The sequence below is a fragment of the Megalobrama amblycephala genome, linkage group LG21 (genome assembly GCF_018812025.1).
Source record: "Megalobrama amblycephala isolate DHTTF-2021 linkage group LG21, ASM1881202v1, whole genome shotgun sequence".
NCBI classification, from domain to species: Eukaryota; Metazoa; Chordata; class Actinopteri; order Cypriniformes; family Xenocyprididae; genus Megalobrama; species Megalobrama amblycephala.
In genome coordinates, this window is record NC_063064.1 from 5408138 (window position 1) to 5427495 (window position 19358).

At 39.9% G+C, this 19358-nt stretch overlaps 1 protein-coding gene across 1 annotated transcript; it reads left to right on the forward strand.

Moving 5' to 3' along the window:
• The first annotated feature begins 758 nt into the window (after positions 1 to 758).
• hipk1b (homeodomain interacting protein kinase 1b) lies at positions 759 to 18997 on the forward strand. Its single transcript, XM_048172087.1, is given in 18 exon segments — positions 759 to 1090; positions 4342 to 4973; positions 4975 to 5031; positions 6322 to 6695; positions 6856 to 6979; positions 8601 to 8720; positions 8840 to 8926; positions 9010 to 9194; positions 9280 to 9617; positions 10718 to 10803; positions 10805 to 10837; positions 11086 to 11220; positions 12482 to 12642; positions 14179 to 14331; positions 14573 to 14716; positions 16430 to 16641; positions 16771 to 16901; positions 17506 to 18997. Coding segments are annotated over 17 exon segments (3366 nt in total). The 5' UTR covers positions 759 to 1090; positions 4342 to 4343; the 3' UTR covers positions 17902 to 18997.
• The last annotated feature ends 361 nt before the right edge of the window (positions 18998 to 19358 follow it).

Consider the following 19358-nt stretch of genomic DNA (forward strand, 5'->3'; position numbering starts at 1 on the left):
ATATTAATATTGCACCACTGTACTCACATGAACTGATTTAAATATGTTTTTAGTACATTAATGGATCTTGAGAGAGGAAATGTCATTTCTGGCTATATGCAGGCCTAAGAAGGCCATCGGATTTCAACTAAAATATCTTAATTAGTGTTCCGAAGATGAACGAAGGTCTTACGGGTGTGGAACGGCATGAGGGTGAGTAATAAATGATAGAATTTTCGTTTTTGGGTGAACTAACCCTTTAAGTGTCATTATAAAGGCTTATAATATACAGTTCTGTACCCTGTCAAACTAGTAAGTGTTTTAAAAGCAGCAATGTTGAATAGGGGTTGAATAACTATGACTTAGCCATTTTATAAAATAAAAGAGAACTAAAAAATGTTACATAAATTGACATTTCCACTTTTAATATGCTTAAAGCTTTATATATCTTATGTTTTTTTTTTTTTAAACAGCTCTGGATTTGGATTAGAAAGTTTTGTAAATTGTTACAGTTTCTGTGGGGTTGAATAATTTGGTCGCAAGTGTATACTGCACACTTACATATCAAAATTATTGTAAATTTCGTTGATGATACGTTATAAAAATGAGTTTTCTAATATCCTCCATTTACAGTTGACGTAAATGATCCGTGTACGTCAATGACGCGTTTCCAGTAGAAACGGGAAACATGCTGAGCAGCGCATGGTATTTTCCCATCATCAACAGTTGCACAATTGCTAATCTCAGTGCGTGTTACAAAACGTGTGAAGCCGTGTGCGCATGCGCAGTCCTGAGCCTGTGGACAGGAAGCCTGACTGAAGCAGCTGATAATCAGGCTTTGGATGTTCCGGGGAGCACAACAGCCTCTTTCTGCCTGGATTTTAATGAGGTTTATTTTTAGTACAAGGACAGAAATCGACGATTTTATGAGCAGTGGCACCGGTCACGCTTGACAGTGACTGATGGAGCTGCATTTTTATACCGATCGCTGTATATTTTCGAGTTAACTGTTGGGCCGGAGGAGCTCTGTAACAATGAAGGCCTAGAATCCAGATCCGAGGGATTTAAAGCTCTCCTCTGTCCCAGACACAAGGAATAACAACACGCTCAGGTATTAATCTAGCAATACGCATCCATAATATGTGTATGTATATATCCGCAGTGTCTTTAATGACACTAATGTTGACATTTAATGCGTTTGAACGTGCTTTTGTCAAGGGGATTGGATTTGCTGAGCTCTGGTCATTTTCCCAATTATTTTTTTCATTTATTGTGAGTCATTGTGGTACTTTAATTTTAGTTTTGCATTTAATATGTAAAATTGTAACACTAGCTTTAACGATTGATTGCTTGTCAGCCGACAGATGATAAAATGTAGCAAACTTACAACGTCTGCAGATTCGAGGATATCGGCAACAATGTCACTAAATTCATCGACTGCGATATTAATGTTTACATATTAAGGAGCAAATGCAGTGTCTTTGAGTTAATTTTGTATTTTCTATTTTTTGCTTCGCCATAATAGCGCAGTTTTCTGGAAAAGGGTGGAGTCGTTTGGTGCTTGTAAACATACAGCGGGTTGATATCACTGTGAAACTCGATTATAAGACAATTTATGACTTGCAACTCGTGGGTAATCTTCGATATTTCGGTTCTGTTTTGATGTTATTTGATTTAAATGTTTAGATACGATGCTCCTCTGCCTGCAGTAGCTCTCTGTAAATGTGCTTGTGTGAGTCAGGGGATTTCAGCCTATCCAGACTGACAGAGAGAGAGAGAGAGAGAGAGAGAGACCTCAGTCCAGATTCTTGGTCAGCCAAGTATTTACCAATTTTTTTTTTTTTTTTTTTAAATGTAATAAATATATATTTATTATTATTATTATTATTATTATTATGATCTCTCGTTGAAACCCCTGGGTGTAGGTATTACACAGATATAGGATAAAAGTGCATTAGTGCATTAGCAACATCTCTATAAAATTATTTAGCGATTGTCACAATTGTTTTCTCTTTATTTTATTATTACATTAATTCACTACCCCCAAAACTGCTTGTTTTGAGACAATAGCTCAGTACTGAATAAAAAAAAATTGCAGGCTCTGTTTTATAGGGTTTTTTTTTTTTAATTTTTTGTATGCCTGCTCTGTCACGAATTATAAAGAAATTGTTTGCAATTTTTAGGCATGTTCTTGTAGTAACCAGCAACACCAGAAAGAAAACTAATTATGACTACTGAATTTAATATTAAAATATAGATATTTGATCATCGCTAGGATTGTCGCGGTACCAAAATTCCAGTAGTCGGCATACCAGTGAAATTTAACGGTTCTCTACCAATTTTTAAAAAAAATCTTATTTAATTATTTGAAAATAAAAAAAATATATATATTAAATTAAATGTTTATTTATCATGATAATACTTAAAAGTAAATAATGCATATAAACATGTAGCCTTCAAATGTTTATATGTAAACTTTCTTTATAAAAATATCAAGTGAAAATTTTGAAATAAAATGAAGGAAAAAGAAAGACATTAAATAGAACAAGTGGCAGGTCTGTGCATTAAGTCTTAAGGCCCGTTGACACCAAGGACAATAAATATAAAGATATACTTCTAAAGATTGTTCTAAATATAAAAGAATAGCAGAGTCCATAACTATAATGGCACAGAGAAACAATAAATTTAGAATCACTTTCAGAATGATTTTTTTTCCAGCTGATGAATGATAAAAACATTGACAGCCGTCCAGAATCCATCATGGCAGATGACAAAAATGCAGTGCGCTTAGAATAAACAGAACAATATCGTCCTCTTGTGTGGACACTAAAATGGTTGTTATATTTATCTTAATAGTTATCATTTTTGGTATGAACGGGTCTTTAGACTGTAAATGCAAACATCTATTTTGACACAGTGTCAGATTGTTGTCTCATCTGTTGCTATGGTTATATCACAGTTTCGTATTCAATCGTGTATTTAAATAGTGTAAACCTAGAAACTTTGAAACTTACTGAGCAGAATGAAAAACAAAACTTTTATTAAATTGTATTTGGGTTATAAACAAAGCGTGCGAAGAGCGCTCCCTTTATAATCACTAAAGCTGTCAATCATTTCAGTTCAGCGTAAGGCTGTACAATTAATCGAAATGAAACTGAAATCCCGATTTGGCAAAGACTGACAGCTTGTCAGTGAATCGTGGCTCTGTGATCAGTAGGAAACGCTGCTCCTTCCGAAAGCCAGATGGCGCTCTTGCACAAAAACTCCAAATAGTAAGATAATCTTGTCATTCTAGGAAATCCTCTGTGGGCATCACACTATCTCTGTAGCTGAATAAACAGAAGGCTGAAATGTTTTGATTAAACATGACTAATAAACACACAACTACGACAATATATGGTTTATCGGAGTTCTTTCGAGCCTTCTCAGGTGTTTTCATGATAAAGTATATTTATAATGCAATGCTAATCGATGTAGATACAATACTATGAAATGTGTTGTGTGCCTTATTCTGTGTAAGAACTAAGAAGCCACATCATCTCACAGAAGGATGTTATTTCAAACACTCAACTGACATTTTGAAGTGAGTTTATTGTATCGCGATTCGTGGATCGATTTTTCAGAATGCATTGCGATTCTCTCTCGAATCGATTCTGAGCTTAGTTTTTAACAGCAGATGGCACTCTAGGCTATTTTTTAACCTCATGCTCAAATGCTCACGATGAAGAGCGCTCGTGCATTCGACTGAGTCTGAGAATGTATTTGCGCCTCAGAATGCTTTTATGACACGAGATTAATGTAAACGGCCCACTGAAAACACCCTTGTAATTTGTTTCAACCTTTTCGAACTTTATGAATGATTATTTTATAGAAGGTTCAAGTGGAGTGTGTAAGGAATTGGAAGGAAACAGTAGGGCTGTTTCTAAAGCACACAGTGCCATCTGCTGTTAAAAACTACGCTCAGAATTGATTAGAGAGAAAATCGCAATGCATTTGGAAAATCTCAGAATGGATTCAGAATAATTTCTTGATTCGCAATGCATCAATTTATTGTCCCATCCCTACTGGTCACATTTTTAAATTTAAAGTACCGGTGCGTTTGACAACTCTAATCAACACTGTAATGGTATTGACATTTCACTAGATGGAGCTGGAAATCAGTTTGATACCATTCTGAGGTCCCAATTAATTCATTCATTCATTTCAGGTGAATGCTAGATGTGTCAATATTTCTAATAAATATTTAACAGATTTTTGTTTGTGACTGTTCACTCGTGTTTGTATCAGTGTTGCCATTTAAAAGTGCTTTTTTGTTCTTTCTATTTTCAACAATGCCAAATCTTATTTATTCAATATTCGCAGGCATGGCTTCACAGCTGCAGGTTTTCTCCCCTCCATCTGTGTCTTCCAGTGCCTTCTGCAGGGTGAAAAAAATGAAGGTGGAGAGCTGTGCTTGGGATGCTTCCAATGAAGCGTATAGTTCTGTGGGCCAGTACAGCTTCAACCCCGCAGCGGGCCTCCCTTTCGGCGCCTCCGGCCTGGTCTTTCCCCCGGCGTCCCGGGGACAGGTTGTGGTCCGTGCCGCAGACAGCACCGGGAGCCTCCCGCGTGGGTCCAGTCGCAGGACCTCCCACAACACCCACCACTCGGAGTCCCACTCCTCCCGCGGGCACAGGTACGGTGTGAAGAGGAAGAATGAGGAAGTGGAGAGTTCCGGAGGAGGTGGGAGTGGTAGCGGCAGCGTTCAGATTCTGGAGGAGCTCTCGGCTCCTGCCTTCTCCGCACGTACGGGAGGAGCGGGGACCACCGCCCAGTCCATCCCCCACTCGGCCCCCACCACCAAAAGCAGCAGCTCCAACGGGGAAGGGGACTACCAGCTGGTCCAACACGAGATCCTCTGCTCCGTCTCCAACAGCTACGAAGTTCTCGAGTTTCTCGGTCGGGGCACATTTGGGCAGGTGGCCAAGTGCTGGAAAAGAGGAACTAATGAGATTCGTGGCCATCAAAATCCTAAAGAACCATCCATCATATGCACGACAGGGACAGATCGAGGTATGTTATGATGGTGTCTGTGTTTCTGTAGTGGGTTATTATTTGCAATCTTTGGTTGTTACTATTGCTTATCAAGATTTCATTTTGGCCTAATTTTACTGCAAAGACCCTAGTAAGGATGGGAATAACCAGAGGCCCCACAATGCAATGATATCACAATTCTTAAGCCACGATAACATTTTTTTTTTTTAAATTTTAAACATTTTGCGATTATGCTGAGTTTTGCAATAAAAATACTGCAATATTACATTGTTTTTTGTTTTGTTTGTCTGTTTGTTTTGGGTTTTTTTTTTACTGCAAATGTCCCCAAAAGAGAACTTTGTCCACATGTTTATATCTAATGAGATTAAGTTCCCAGTCTGTACATTTCAGATCTTTGTCCATCTTCATCCCTTCCTTTCTTGAATTTCAGACATTTTTTTTTTTTTTTTTATAGAAATTACTAGGGCTGTAACAATACATTGTTATATTGCATTGTTATATTACATTGTTATATGCTATATGTATATGTGTGTGTGTGTGTGTTGTATATATATATATATATATATATATATATATATATATATATATATATATATATATATATATATATATATATATATATATATATATATATATAATATTGTTGATGTAAACAATATATGTGCGCGATTATAGTTCGTTTTATCAAAGACTCAGCTTACTGTATTTATAAGTTATAATTCACCCAAAAATGTAAATACTCACCCTCATGTCGTTGTTTCAGACCTATAAGATTTTTGTTTAACTTCCAAACACAAATGAAAATATTTTTTATGAAACCTGACCGATTTCAGTCTCTCCATTTTTAAATTCCTTTAAAATTTAAAAGACCCAAAAAATGTCATAAAGGCACTGTATGCAGCAAGTCGCCTTACTCATTCGATCCGATCTATGTTCTTGTGCTACTAACAACAGGACAAATGTATTTTGAACGTTCGCTTTAAAATATCCAAGGACGTGCTGGTGTTGCAGAATGTTGTAGCCTATTTTCTTTTGCGAAGAGTTACAAGTTTCAGCTTGTAAATCCCCCGATGTTCTCCGAAAGCCCTCTAGGGGGCAGTACATTAAATTGCTACTTTACATACAGCTCACTGCGTGTCCGAGAGAGGCAGTAGTGCTGATTTATACGTGAAAATGCGGTCTTTTTTTCACCCCTAGAATACAAAGTTTACATTTCTAAGAACATTGCACATATTTTAAACTAAATTAAGAAGTTGTTTTTCCCTTTTCTTAATTGTGGACACTTAGTTGTCATTGATCCTCTTCTAGGTGAGCATTTTAAACCGGCTCAGTGCGGAGAACGCTGACGAGTTCAACTTTGTGCGCTCCTACGAGTGTTTCCAACACAAGGGCCACACGTGCTTGGTGTTTGAAATGCTGGAGCAGAACCTTTACGACTTCCTGAAGCACAGTAAGTTCAGCCCTCTGCCTCTGAGGCACATCCGCCCCATCCTGCAGCAGGTGGCCACCGCCCTGATGAAGCTGAAGAGCCTGGGTCTCATCCACGCTGATCTGAAGCCTGAGAACATCATGCTTGTGGACCCAATCAGACAGCCCTACAGGGTAAAGGTTATCGACTTCGGATCAGCCAGCCACGTCTCCAAAGCCGTCTGCTCGACTTACCTTCAGTCTCGTTACTACAGGTGAGGAGGGATTATCTGCAATCTGTTGTTTAACCATCAGGCGTCCCTGTAGTAGAGATTACCAGATGGAATCCTAAATTAAGTGATGAGAAATACAGCCTATATGCATAGATTATGATATTGAAATGGAGTATTTTTTTTTCCCTCTTTCTGTTCTCAGAGCCCCCGAGATCATCCTGGGTCTGCCATTCTGTGAAGCTATTGACATGTGGTCGCTGGGCTGTGTGATTGCAGAGCTCTTTCTGGGCTGGCCGCTGTATCCAGGAGCTTCAGAATATGACCAGGTCACATAAATTATGTTGTTGTTGTTATTAGGAAAAAAAACTTTTAGTCTGTTAGTCGCAGAAAAAAAAATCCACAGGAAGTGGCAAAGTCAGACAGTCCACAAGAGACAGATCGTTAACAGCGGGACCTTGTGGTAATAACAGTATGACGGGCAGGAAATGCGTTAACCTAGATAAATGTGCACTGTTATTTGCGCATATCCAAATGTTTGTGCAGAGTGTGGAAGATGAAGCATAGCGTGCTTACTGTATGACATGAAGATGCCGGCGCGATCACTTGCATTTTTTTCCCCAGATAGTAGCAGAAACAACTCAACATTTTTGGTCATATAGATAAGAGTATTACATAATTTGAAACTAAACTATACTTTTAGTGTAAACTCACAATAACAAGAAAGAGTCAGTACAGTCAGATCAATAATATTGTTGAATATTAAGTGTCCAAAACCAAGCAAGCCAGAGGTGACAGCAGCAAGGAACCCAAACTCCATCAGGCGACAGAATGGAGAAGAAAAAAAACTTGCGAGAAACCAGGCTCAGTTGGGGGGCCAGTTCTCCTCTGTCCAACAAACAAACACAGTGTCATTATGATTCAGGCTGCATCACAAGTCAGAATTCAGATCAGGATCGGTAGCATTCAAATATTCATCCAGTTCCTTTTGCTTGAAGATCGATTCATCACGCCGGTATGGAGCCAGAGTTGGCCATAGGGTCTGTACGGAGGACCTGTCTGGTTCTTGTGGTCTTTGCTGAGGATCTGTGCTGATGGCTGTCGTGTCGACGTGGCCTTCTCAGGGGATTGTCTAGTAGGCACGGTCTCTGCTGACATTCAGGGCTGCGTTGTGGTCTGATCTGATCTGGATGTGGACCGGATCCGGCTGACTATGGTAACTTCGGGATAAAGATGAGATAAGACTAAAATTAGCGTAGATGTCATTCTTCTTACGATGTAACAAGTACATCGGGTGTTATAGGAAGTGTTGCCGGTTCTGGTTGACCTAATTTATGCAGCCCAATCATTTAACTGATCTGAATAATAGAAATTGATGATGTGTTATGTGTATGCCAGGTTAAAGAGATGTGTTTTTAGTCTGCTTCCTGAAGGAGGCGAGGAAGACTATTCCAGAGTTTGGGTGCTAAATAGGAAAAGGATCTACCGCCTGTAGTTGATTTAGATATTCTAGGTATTATCAACTGGCCAGAATTTTGAGATCGCAATAGATGTGTAGGACTATAATTTGTTAAGAGCTCGCTCAAGTATTGAGGAGCTAAACCATTTAGTGCTTTGTAAGTAATTAGTAAGGTTTAAAATGTGTGCGATGTTTGTTTAATAGGGAGCCAATGCGGTGTTGACAGATCTGGGCTAATATGGTCATACTTCCTGGCTCTAGATGTATGGTTTATTAAAATTGCAGGGGTAAAAAGTAAATTAAAATTGTGACGGATGTGAAGGGGGAGGAGAATTCATACGTGCGTCAGGTTTTCATACGTGACTCATGGTGCAATTGGAGAATTGAGATGTCCTTCAAAATGGCTTGATTTGATCAGTTTTCGGGTCCTTTATGTTGAAATCTTCCCTAGGCTTTGTGCTAGACTTAACCTTTCCTTTTTTCCTCTCCAGATTCGGTACATTTCTCAGACACAGGGATTGCCTCCAGAGTATCTCTTGAGTGCTGGCACAAAGACAAGCCGCTTCTTCAACAGAGGACCAGACTCCAGCTATCCACTGTGGAGGTTAAAGGTCAGCACTCACCGTTTTTTTTTTTTTTTCGGGGGGTTAAAACAAAACTAACGCCGAATGACAGAATGGTTACTCTTTAGTTAATATTTTACTAAGCTGACACTTCTGTATTTTTCCAGACCCCATCTGAACATGAGTCCGAAATGGGCATCAAGTCCAAAGAAGCGAGAAAATACATCTTCAATTGTTTAGATGACATGATGCAGGTAATTAGAAATGCATGTCTAGCATGGAACAAGTCAATACTAGATGTCTTATACTAAATCTTATATTGCTGATCGGTTTCCAGGTCAATCTGCCTACTCATTTAGAAGGTACAGACATGTTGGCGGAGAAGGCGGACCGACGTGAGTTGATTGACCTGCTGAAGAGGATGCTGAGACTGGACGCTGATAAAAGAATCACGCCCACAAAGACCCTGGCACATCCGTTTGTGACCATGAGCCACTTGCTTAACTTCCCTCACAGCTCTCAGTACGTCCTTTTGAAGAAGACATGTACTAGCTTTTGTTAATTTTGAGAGAAATGTTTTAAATTGGTTGTCATATGATTTTTGCAGTGTGAAGTCATGCTTCCAGAACATGGATATCTGCAAGAGAAGGAACAGTAGCTTTGACAGTGGAAAGGCCCTGTTTGCTGCTAACGCTGTTCCTGGAACTGCAGGAAACCTGACTGTGACCTTCAGCAGCCAGCTTAATCAGCACAGCCAGGTTCCGGCTGCTGGTGGAGCTGTTCCTCTCCTCAACTACCAGCCAGCCCTTTACCAGCAGGCTACCATAAACATCCCAGGCCTGGCCCAACCCAGCATCCCCATGCAGACCCGCCCCACACAGCTGTGTGCTCAGACTGAACCTTTCCAGCAAACCCTCATCGTCTGCCCCCCGACCACTATCCAAGGTGAGCTGGAGCAGGGTTGCATTATGGGTGTCTAAGCTAGATTCTATGGAAAGTTTAGGCAGCTGACTTGTTGCCTTGCCACCCTATCGGGCTTTCCCTCCTGAAACTGATTTTAGACAGGCTTCTGAGGCAGCATAACGGTTGAATGATCTACAACAAAATAGAGGGAGTCTGTAACAAAGCGAATATTTAAAACTGCAATGCTACTTTCTTGCTAGAAAAAGATTCAAAAACACAAACTGACCACTAAATTCAATATATCTTTATATTTTAGCTCAACTACACCATTAAAAACAAATGTTCAGTTTACTTAAAGGGTTAGTTCACCCAAAAATGAAAATGTCATTTATTACTCACCCTCATGTCATTCCACACCCGTAAGACCTTTGTTCATCTTCAGAACACAAATTAAGATATTTTTGTTGAAATCCGATGGCTCAGTGAGGCCTGCATAGCCAGCAATGACATTTCCTCTCTCAAGATCCATTAATGTACTAAAAACATATTTAAATCAGTTCATGTGAGTACAGTGGTTCAATATTAATATTATAAAGCCACGAGAATATTTTTGGTGCGCCAAAAAAACAAAATAACGACTTATTTAGTGATGGCCGATTTCAAAACACTGCTTCAGGAAGCTTCGGAGCGTTATGATTCGGCGTGTTGAATCAGCGGTTCGGAGCGCCAAAGTCACGTGATTTCAGCAGTTTGGCGGTTTGACATCCGATCCGAATCATGATTCGACACACAATATTCATAACGCTCCGAAGCTTTATGAAGCAGTGTTTTGAAATCGGCCATCACTATATAATCCGTTATTTTGTTTGTTTGTTTTTTTGGCGCACCAAAAATATTCTCGTCACTCTTGTCGTTCTCGTCAGGGTTCAGAGGGCAGCGTTCACACATTCAAATGAACCGCACTAACGGAGCAATCGCACCAGAGTTCGTTTTAATCGCATAAAACATGACAAGTGTGAACGCCCTCAGAGACGTCACATTGCAAAATTAAAATGGCTTCTTTTTAGGGTGTTTTTTTTTTTTAACATTTTATTTGTTGAAATGGTTCCAAACACTAAGATGCTTGTTTATTTTTCCCGAAGGGCTTCCATCTTCTAATAAAACCTCTAGCTATCCTGTCAGGATGGATAACAGTGTTCCTGTTGTCCAGCAGAACCAGTCCACACAAGCCCCTTCAGATTCAGCCCAGCATGCTGACACAGGTAAGACATGCAGCACATCCATCTCTGTGTATAATATCTAACAACTCATCACTGCAACTGCAAATGAATCCAGTTGGAGAGGAAACATCCTTTCTTAAAGTCTGCATGGACACCCGTTCCTCTACTGGCAAGTGCCGGTAAATGGCACGTGAGATCACAGCCTTGTACCCTTGACCTGAGTCTGACCTTTTGTCTAATCTTTCCATGCTTTTTGCCCCTTTCCCTCCCATGGTGCCCCTCCTCCGTAGGGCTCCTGTACGCCTCTGATGGTGGCCACACTGCACCCCCACACAGCGGGAGTGGCATCCCAGTACCCGCTGCCCCTGGCACTGGGCTGTGGGGCAGGAAGGCCTGCCCTACTGGAGCAGACAGCCACAGTGCTGGTAAAGAGAGACCCACCCAGCGCTCTACCACTAACATCACTTCTCATTGCCCCTCTTTCCAAAATCCTCCTTGAATTCATCTTTCCTTCTGGTCCTCTGTACTTCTTGCCAAACACTCTTTGATCCTACCCTTCTTTCTTTAATTCTTACTGATATCTTTTCTATCTCCTCTTTCTGATCTATCTTTGGTAATTCTGGACCCTCTGTGATCTCTTGTTGATCTTTACTTACCCTTTTTTTTTTTTCCCACAAACGTTTTTCTGATCTTTTTCTTCTTTTTTCCTTGTCTTTCTGATTGCCTTTTTTTTTTCTTCTCCTGATGTCTGCATTTACTTCTAAATTATTTTTCTTATCATTACTCTAATTTTCTGTATTTCTATTCTTTCTGATCATCCTTTCTCTTCCCTCTCAGTCCCTCCCGCATCATTCTTTCTCAGTGCAGGTCTGCTACAGGCATGGGGAGGCATGTGCTGACTCTTCTGTGCTTTGCTTGCAGCTTCTTGTTGTGTGATTTAAATGTTCCTTCTCTGACCTCCCACCCCTCCTTCCCCAGCCCCACCGTCTGTTTGGCCCTCCGTCTTCTCTCAAGGGAGGAAACTGACCTTGTCTACAGCTCAAAAACATCCATGTTCCTCTCCCTCTCATAGCCATGTCTGTCCGCAGGTCCTCTAGTGCTGCCCGTACCAGCATGGCAGATCTTTTGGCCAGTTTTGCTCTGTGGAAACACTCATTGTTTTCTGACTATTTAACAGCCACGATTCTTCCCAACAGGTTGCCGGACTACTGTCTTTCACCCCCATCTTATTTTTTAACGCTTGTGTGCGATTGTTGCATGCTGTGCTTGTCTTGGCTTTTAAAATCATACGAAATGGCTGTGCTACATCTAAAGCTGCCTTATTTTCCGGGAGAGAATTGCAGAATTTTTGTGCATTGATTATTTCTTTCTTTCGTTTATTTGTTTATTGGGGCGTTCACTTTGATTGTGTGCAGTGATGCCACACTGCGTGTTTCATCAGCATGTTAGAGGAGGTTCTTCACCATTCTAGCATGACACATGATGTATAAATTCAGATTTAAATGGCCATATATGCATCAGAGTCACTCATTGTGTGGTGTAGGCTTGGTCATAGCTGTTTTACCCTCTATTCATTTGCCATTGAAACTTGTTTTTAAATTTGATTGAAAATCAGTGGTACGCTTTGACTTGTTTAAGCTTTTTTTGTGCTAGTGTCACTGAGGCAGATATTTTGTGATCCTTTAGCAGACCTGGCCAGCCGGTACCCAGCAGATCCTCATACCCTCTGCGTGGCAGCAGGTGCCTGGCATGACCATCCACAACTCCAGCCACCAGCCTGTAGTGACCGAATCACCTCTGGAGGCCCTACTGTCTGAGAACTCTACACAGCAAACATCAAGCTGGAGGTAGAGCTACACGATCAATCGTTAAAAGATCATAATCTCAATTCAAAAACCCACACGGTCTTATTCCTAAATGAGTGATTCAGCAATGTCTTTTAAAACTTTGACAAATACAAAAGCCTCTGGCAGTTGTCATGTATAGGTATGACATCGCTTTCACAAACATACATATTTCAGATTATCACAGAAGTACTGGGCATAAAATTTTGGATAAAGACCTACTGATGTCTACTGTAGTGATCACTTCAAATAAAGATTGTCAATTACACTGTTACACCAGTAGGTGGTGAATTTAAAAAAAATGTGTTTGTCATTGAATCGTTCTTTGAAGATATGTTCAAAAACAAGGATACAAGTGAAATCTTTTGAGTCATTGAATCATTTATTAAAACTATATTCTTCCTCCAGTTCGACGGTCATTTACTTTCATAAATTTCGGGAGCAGTGAATGAATTTACACGTAAATCCGACAGATCCGATTATCTAAATTGCTGCACAAACTAACAAGGCAGCGCCCATCACATTATAGATTGACTAATAAGATCATTATGAAGGTGTTTAAACAACAAAACATATTCATTTACACATATTTGAGAATCGTAAGTAAGCAATAGGGTACAAGAGGCTTTGCTGTATCGTGAATAAGTCACAGCTGAAGGGCGTTGTTAGGCACGAGTTCTGCAACCCCTCGAGCCTCGAGTACCTTATTGCTTTTATAAAACGGTTACCACACAATACAAATATTAAAGCCAAAAAGATCAATGCAACTTTCATGAAGTAAACTTCCTAAAATCATTCCTTCCGCTGGAAATAATAGTCCCTGACCGTGAACAGCAACAGAAGTTACATTATTACGCCATTAGATGGCGGCAAAGACTGTCTTTATGAGTGTGTTAGTCAGAAGCGAAGACTTTTACATTGAAAAGACTGAATTGTTGTGAACGAAGCAACTGATAAACGCTTTGACTAGCGCTGTCAGTCATGGGAAAACCCCTTAACTGTTAAAAGGACAAGATAATACATCAAACATTTAAGCAGATGTTTTATTATGAACATCCTGAAGGAAGATGCTAAATCTGAATGCAGGTAATAAACTCGCTCACTCGATCTCTCTCTCACAATACTCTTCTACGTTAATACAGCAAGCGTCAATGAACAATATCAATTGAGAACAAACAGTTTACGTTGCCCAGAGTGGTTGCTAAGGGTGTTGTATGGTGATACACAGAACCGTTGGGTGAAGCGGTCATAGCCGTGTTTTATCGTGAATTGACCAATCAGAATCAAGGATAGGAACTAACCGTTTTATAATATCAGATAGTTCATGACATAGTTAACAAGTTTATGGATATTTTGCATAAAGTAAATAAAAGCGATACATCAGTCATACAGTGCTATTGTGGCTGCAGTGTGTCATGTGACAGGCATGACGTGTCGCCATTGAAATAATGCAAGTCGCCTTAAACTGGGGGCCCAGATAGAATTGATAACACATACATGTGAAAAGGTTAATACTGATTGGTTGGTTGTGTCCTGCAGGGCGTCTCAGAGCGGTCAGCACAATGGTGTTGTCCAGCAGAACCCACACATCCTTGCCGGCCTCAATTCCACTCAATCCCTCAGTCGAGGAACCTCTACGGTCACGCGGTCCCAGAACAAGAGGAGCAGGATCTGTTGCGACACTGCCAGCAGGTATTGGGCCATTTACTTTTGACACTCAGATATTTCAATAGTTTAAATAAAGTGACATTAACAGTAACTTTTGTCATTTTGAACTGTCATATTGCTTGTAAAGCTTATGCTACATTTAGAAAAAAAATAACCCCAAACATGATTTAATAAACCATGTAATGCATGTCCTTGCTTTAGTGTAAGTGTCTACTGTATGTAGGGAGATCTTTAGTTTACCATCTGACTGTTTCTGTATTCACAGCAGTGCTCTGGTGAGCTCTCAGTCGTACAGTGCTATTCTCACTCAGCCCATCATTATCTCTGACACCCCAAGCCCTGCTGTCAGTGTCATCACCATACACAGTGACTCTGACGATGAGGACGAAAGGAAGTTCCACCCTGCTAGGTGAGGTCACAACCTGGTTTTATACACACACACACACACACAACCAGTTTTATGAGAAATTTATATTCAGCAAGGACACATTAAATTGATGGAAAGTTGACTGTGAAGACATTTATAATGCTATGATAGATTTCTGTTTTAAATAAAGGCTTTTTTTTTCTATTGAAAGAATTTTGGAAAAGAATATCACATCAGTATTAAGCTGTTTTCAACATTAATGATAATAACAGGTTTTTTTGAACCGTAAATCAGCATATTAGAATGATTTCTGAAGGATCACATGACACTGAAGACTGGAGTAATTCAGCTTTGCCATAACAGGAATAAATAACATTTTAAAGGTGCCCTAGAATTAAAAATTGAATTTACCTTGGCATAGTTAAATAACAAGAGTTCAGTACATGGAAATGACATACAGTGAGTTTCAAACTCCATTGTTTCCTCCTCCTTATATAAATCTCATTTGTTTAAAAGACCTCCGAAAAACAGGCGAATCTCAACATAACACCGACTGTTACGTAATATTTTTATATGCCAGCCCATGATTGAGGCATAACACAAGGGGAGTTAGTATTACACAAGGGCAGAACGTCTGGATGTGCACAGCTGAATCATCAGACTAGGTAAGCAAGCAAGGAAAACAGCGAAAAATGGCAGATGGAGCAATAATAACTGACATGATCCATGATAACATGATATTTTTAGTGATATTTGTGAATTGTCTTTTTAAACGTTTCGTTAGCATGTTGCTAATGTACTGTTAAATGAGGTTAAAGTTACCATCGTTTCTTACTGTAATCACGGAGACCAGAGCCGTCGCTATTTTCATTTTTAAACACTTGCAGTCTGTATAATTCATAAACACAACTTCATTCTTTATAAATCTCTCCAACAGTGTGTAATGTTAGCCGTTAGCCACAGACCATAGCCTCAAACTCATTCAATAGCAAATGTAAACACCCAAATAAATGCAATACTCACATAATCCGACGCATGCATTCAGTATGCATGACGAACACTTTGTAAAGATCCATTTTGAGGGATATATTAGCTGTGTAAACTTTGTTTATGCTGTGATAGAGTCGAGAGCTCGGGAGGGGGGCGGAGAGCGCAAGCATTTAAAGGGACCGCAACCTGAATTCGGCTCGTTTGTAATTATGCCCCAAAATAGGCAGTTAAAAAAATTAATAAAAAAAAATCTATGGGGTATTTTGAGCTGAAACTTCACAGACACATTCAGGGGACACCTTAGACTTATATTACATCATCTTTTAAAAAAAAGTTCTAGGGCACCTTTAAAATATATTATAACAGAAAAGTTATTTTAAATTGATTCACAATATTACTGTTTTAGTGTATTTTTGATCAAAATAAATTTGCCTTTGTGAGCAGAAGAGACTTCATTTAAAAAACATTACAAAATCTTACGAACTCTAATCTTTTGAACAGTAGTGTATGCATTTAATACGTTACACGATATACAAATTCTGACAAAATGTCTGATACCTCCTTTCACAATCAAAGTAGCTCAACCTAACTTCAGTAAAACACAGTGACGTATTTGTTAAAACTTTGCTAAATGTGATAAATGTTACCAATGAAAATGTAGTGCTTGTTTTCCCACATTTATTTTCTTTTAATCCATGTGAAATTCCATAGATTTTTAAAAAACAGCATTTTTTTTTTTTTTAAATTATTATTATTATTTGACAGCTTTGGCCCCAGCCACAGGACTAATGTGATCAGCTGTCTAACCGTTCATGATTCTGACTCCTCCACCGCCAGTCCTCTAACTCCCAAGCCCCAGAACAGTCATGTGGGTGTCCAGTCCTCACGACTGTCCAAATCCCTGGCAGTGGTGGCTCCATCTGTGAAAGCACAGCCTGTGGAAAGCTCAATATCAGCCAAAATCCCACCTGCTGTAGGTGAGTATCAACTTTGGTTGCATTTTTATTTCGTGTTGCTTGGTCAACAGCTTTTATAAAACTAATACTATTATTATTATAAATTATTATTTTTTTAAATAAAAACTACATTGGCTGTGTTTGTTTTAGGTCTTACTCAGAATTACTACATGAAGCCTAAGAGGGCCGTCGCCGCCACAAGGCAGCCGAGCAGCTCAGGAGAGAGCGTCACTGACCCCCAACAGGAGCCCAGCAGATCTCAACCACTTAACCTCAGTCAGGTGACCACATCTCTCAATGCTCAACTCGGCAAGCAGTGCATGCCAGTTAGAAATGTAAAACTCGCCGACGCTAGGGGTGTGAATCGTCACCGGTCTCATAATTTCTGCTGTACGCAAAGAAAGATATCTGGAAGAATGTTTGTAACCGAGTAGATCTCGCCCCCCATTGACTGCTTTTTTTCCCTACTATGGTAGTCAATATGGAGTGAGATCTGTTTGGTTACAAACATTTTGTTCAGCAGAACAAAGAAATCCATACAGGTTTGGAACGACTTGAGGGGGAGTAAATGATGACAGAATTTTCATTTTTGGGTGAACTATCCCTTTAAAATAGTTTTGCTTATAAAATAGGCTGTTGAACTTAATTTTTGCACTGTATTAAGCAGTACATAAAGTACTAAATAAAAAGCATTTGCTTCATGAAAATGTTTGACAAATAGTGCATCTTATCCACTTCACCGGTGATAAAGTACGCAAACTCTGTGAAAAGCAGAAAGCGTCCGACCTCACGACCGCAAGCATCAAATCTCGCCGATCGGTTAAATCTAGCTGCCTAATGTACGGTAAAGAACGTGTGCTTCAATTTCCTTTTTCCTTTTTCCAGACCACTGTCTCCTCATCCCAAGGACCATCTGGTGGCTCCCTGCGTCGACAGCACACGTACCCTCCAGCCTCCGCTCATTACTGTCTCCAGGAGGCCCCCTCGTTCACCAGCACCCCCAGCCTGTACACCTACCCCACCCCCGCATCCCACATGGAGCACCTGCTCGTCCAGGGCTCCTCCCCCTCCATTCATGTCCCGCCCACTAGTCACTATGCAGCCAGTCTTATCCCAAAGGACTCCATTGGAGGTGTGGTCCACAGACTCTCCGCCCACTACCAGCAACATTACCCCGCCCATCCTTACGTAACCACGAGCACCAGCACCACTAGAGGAAGCGGGGCGTACAACAGCTATCAGCTCAGCCCGCGGAGGGTCCCTCAGTACCCCTACATATGAGACGCACAGACCACGTCATCTTTTTACGACCGACAGACCTGCCGTCAACTGCTGCAACTGTTTTTATCTATCCTATTTATGTTTTAGAACGTTGTTAATATTTAGAAATATAATATTTGCATTTGTTCATGGAGAAATCCAGTGTCTGGTTAGGTAAGTTTATTTTCTTAGCTCAAGGAACGCTGATGTGTTTTTAATTCGCGAGCAATAGCGGAATAATGCTGACATAAAGGAACGGGGATCGTGATGGCGTAATAATGTCTGTTCAACTAAAATCCTTACACTAATCCTTGACTTGTTTTATACTCCATTTTGATTCAGTGTCGTGTTTTTGTTGTCGTAGGATCTCTTTGGTTTTTAAATTATGTTTGATTGTGAAGCTGACTGGTTCTCAACCACTTTACTGTTAGGTCAACAAGTGGATGGAAAGGGGAAAAAAAATGTATGTGCCCTGGTCGTATTATTTAAGTTAGCTCTTTATGTTATTCAAATCAAAGTCCTTGTAGAATCATAGTGTATGTTGTGAGGAATATCAGTGGATAAGAAGTAACATCAACTTCCTGTTTTTTTTTTTGTTTTTTATGCTAAAATTCTTTAATCGTGTCAATGCTCATGAATTCTCCCTGGAGAAACAAGGTTAGGAAATTTAGCAGAAGAGATGGGATGTCAGAGCCAAAAAAATGATGCTACTATGGAAACTATAATCACACACCGACGAGTGATTTTCTGACATTACGTGCGTTTTTTTTTTTGTTTTTTTTTTGCAGCGTTTATGAGTAGTCTGCTTTTCAAACTAGAGTACACCAAAAATGTTGCTGACCCTTGATCTCTGTTTGTGGTCTTAGTGACGGACAGCTAATGTGATCCTTGAAATTCTGCTCAAAATGACACTGTGACTGACCCCTGCGGTCCTCTTTGTTCTGGTCTCAATAACATGACGTGCCTTGACATTCTCTCGAACATGTTTGGCTGTGTTTTTGAGTGGAGAACATTTAGCATCAACTAAGAAAGTACTGTACACCATTTTGTAATGTCAAACAATGACAGAAAAAAACACCTCCATTGTAATGCCATCAAATAAACAAACATCAAATCAGTTTTCTATCTGCTTGCATTTTTAAAGGACTGGTTGATTATGATCTTTAGTTAGTGTGTGATGTTGCTGTTAGAGCATAAACTATATCTACAAATTGCAATGCAAAGGAAGATATTTTCTTTTAAGGACTACAACAATCAGCTGGTAGGAACTACAATGAGCTTCTTCCCTGGTTAATGACATCACTAACCCTAAAATTTACATAAACCCCACCCCTGAGAACATGCAACAAAGGAGGTGAGGCCATGTTGAGCTGCTTTAGAGAAGAGGAAGAGTTGTTGTAGTGGAGTGTTGTTGACATGCCGTCATTTTACACCAGACTGTTTCACAAACGAGGGTCGATTCAACGCTGGATTTGCAC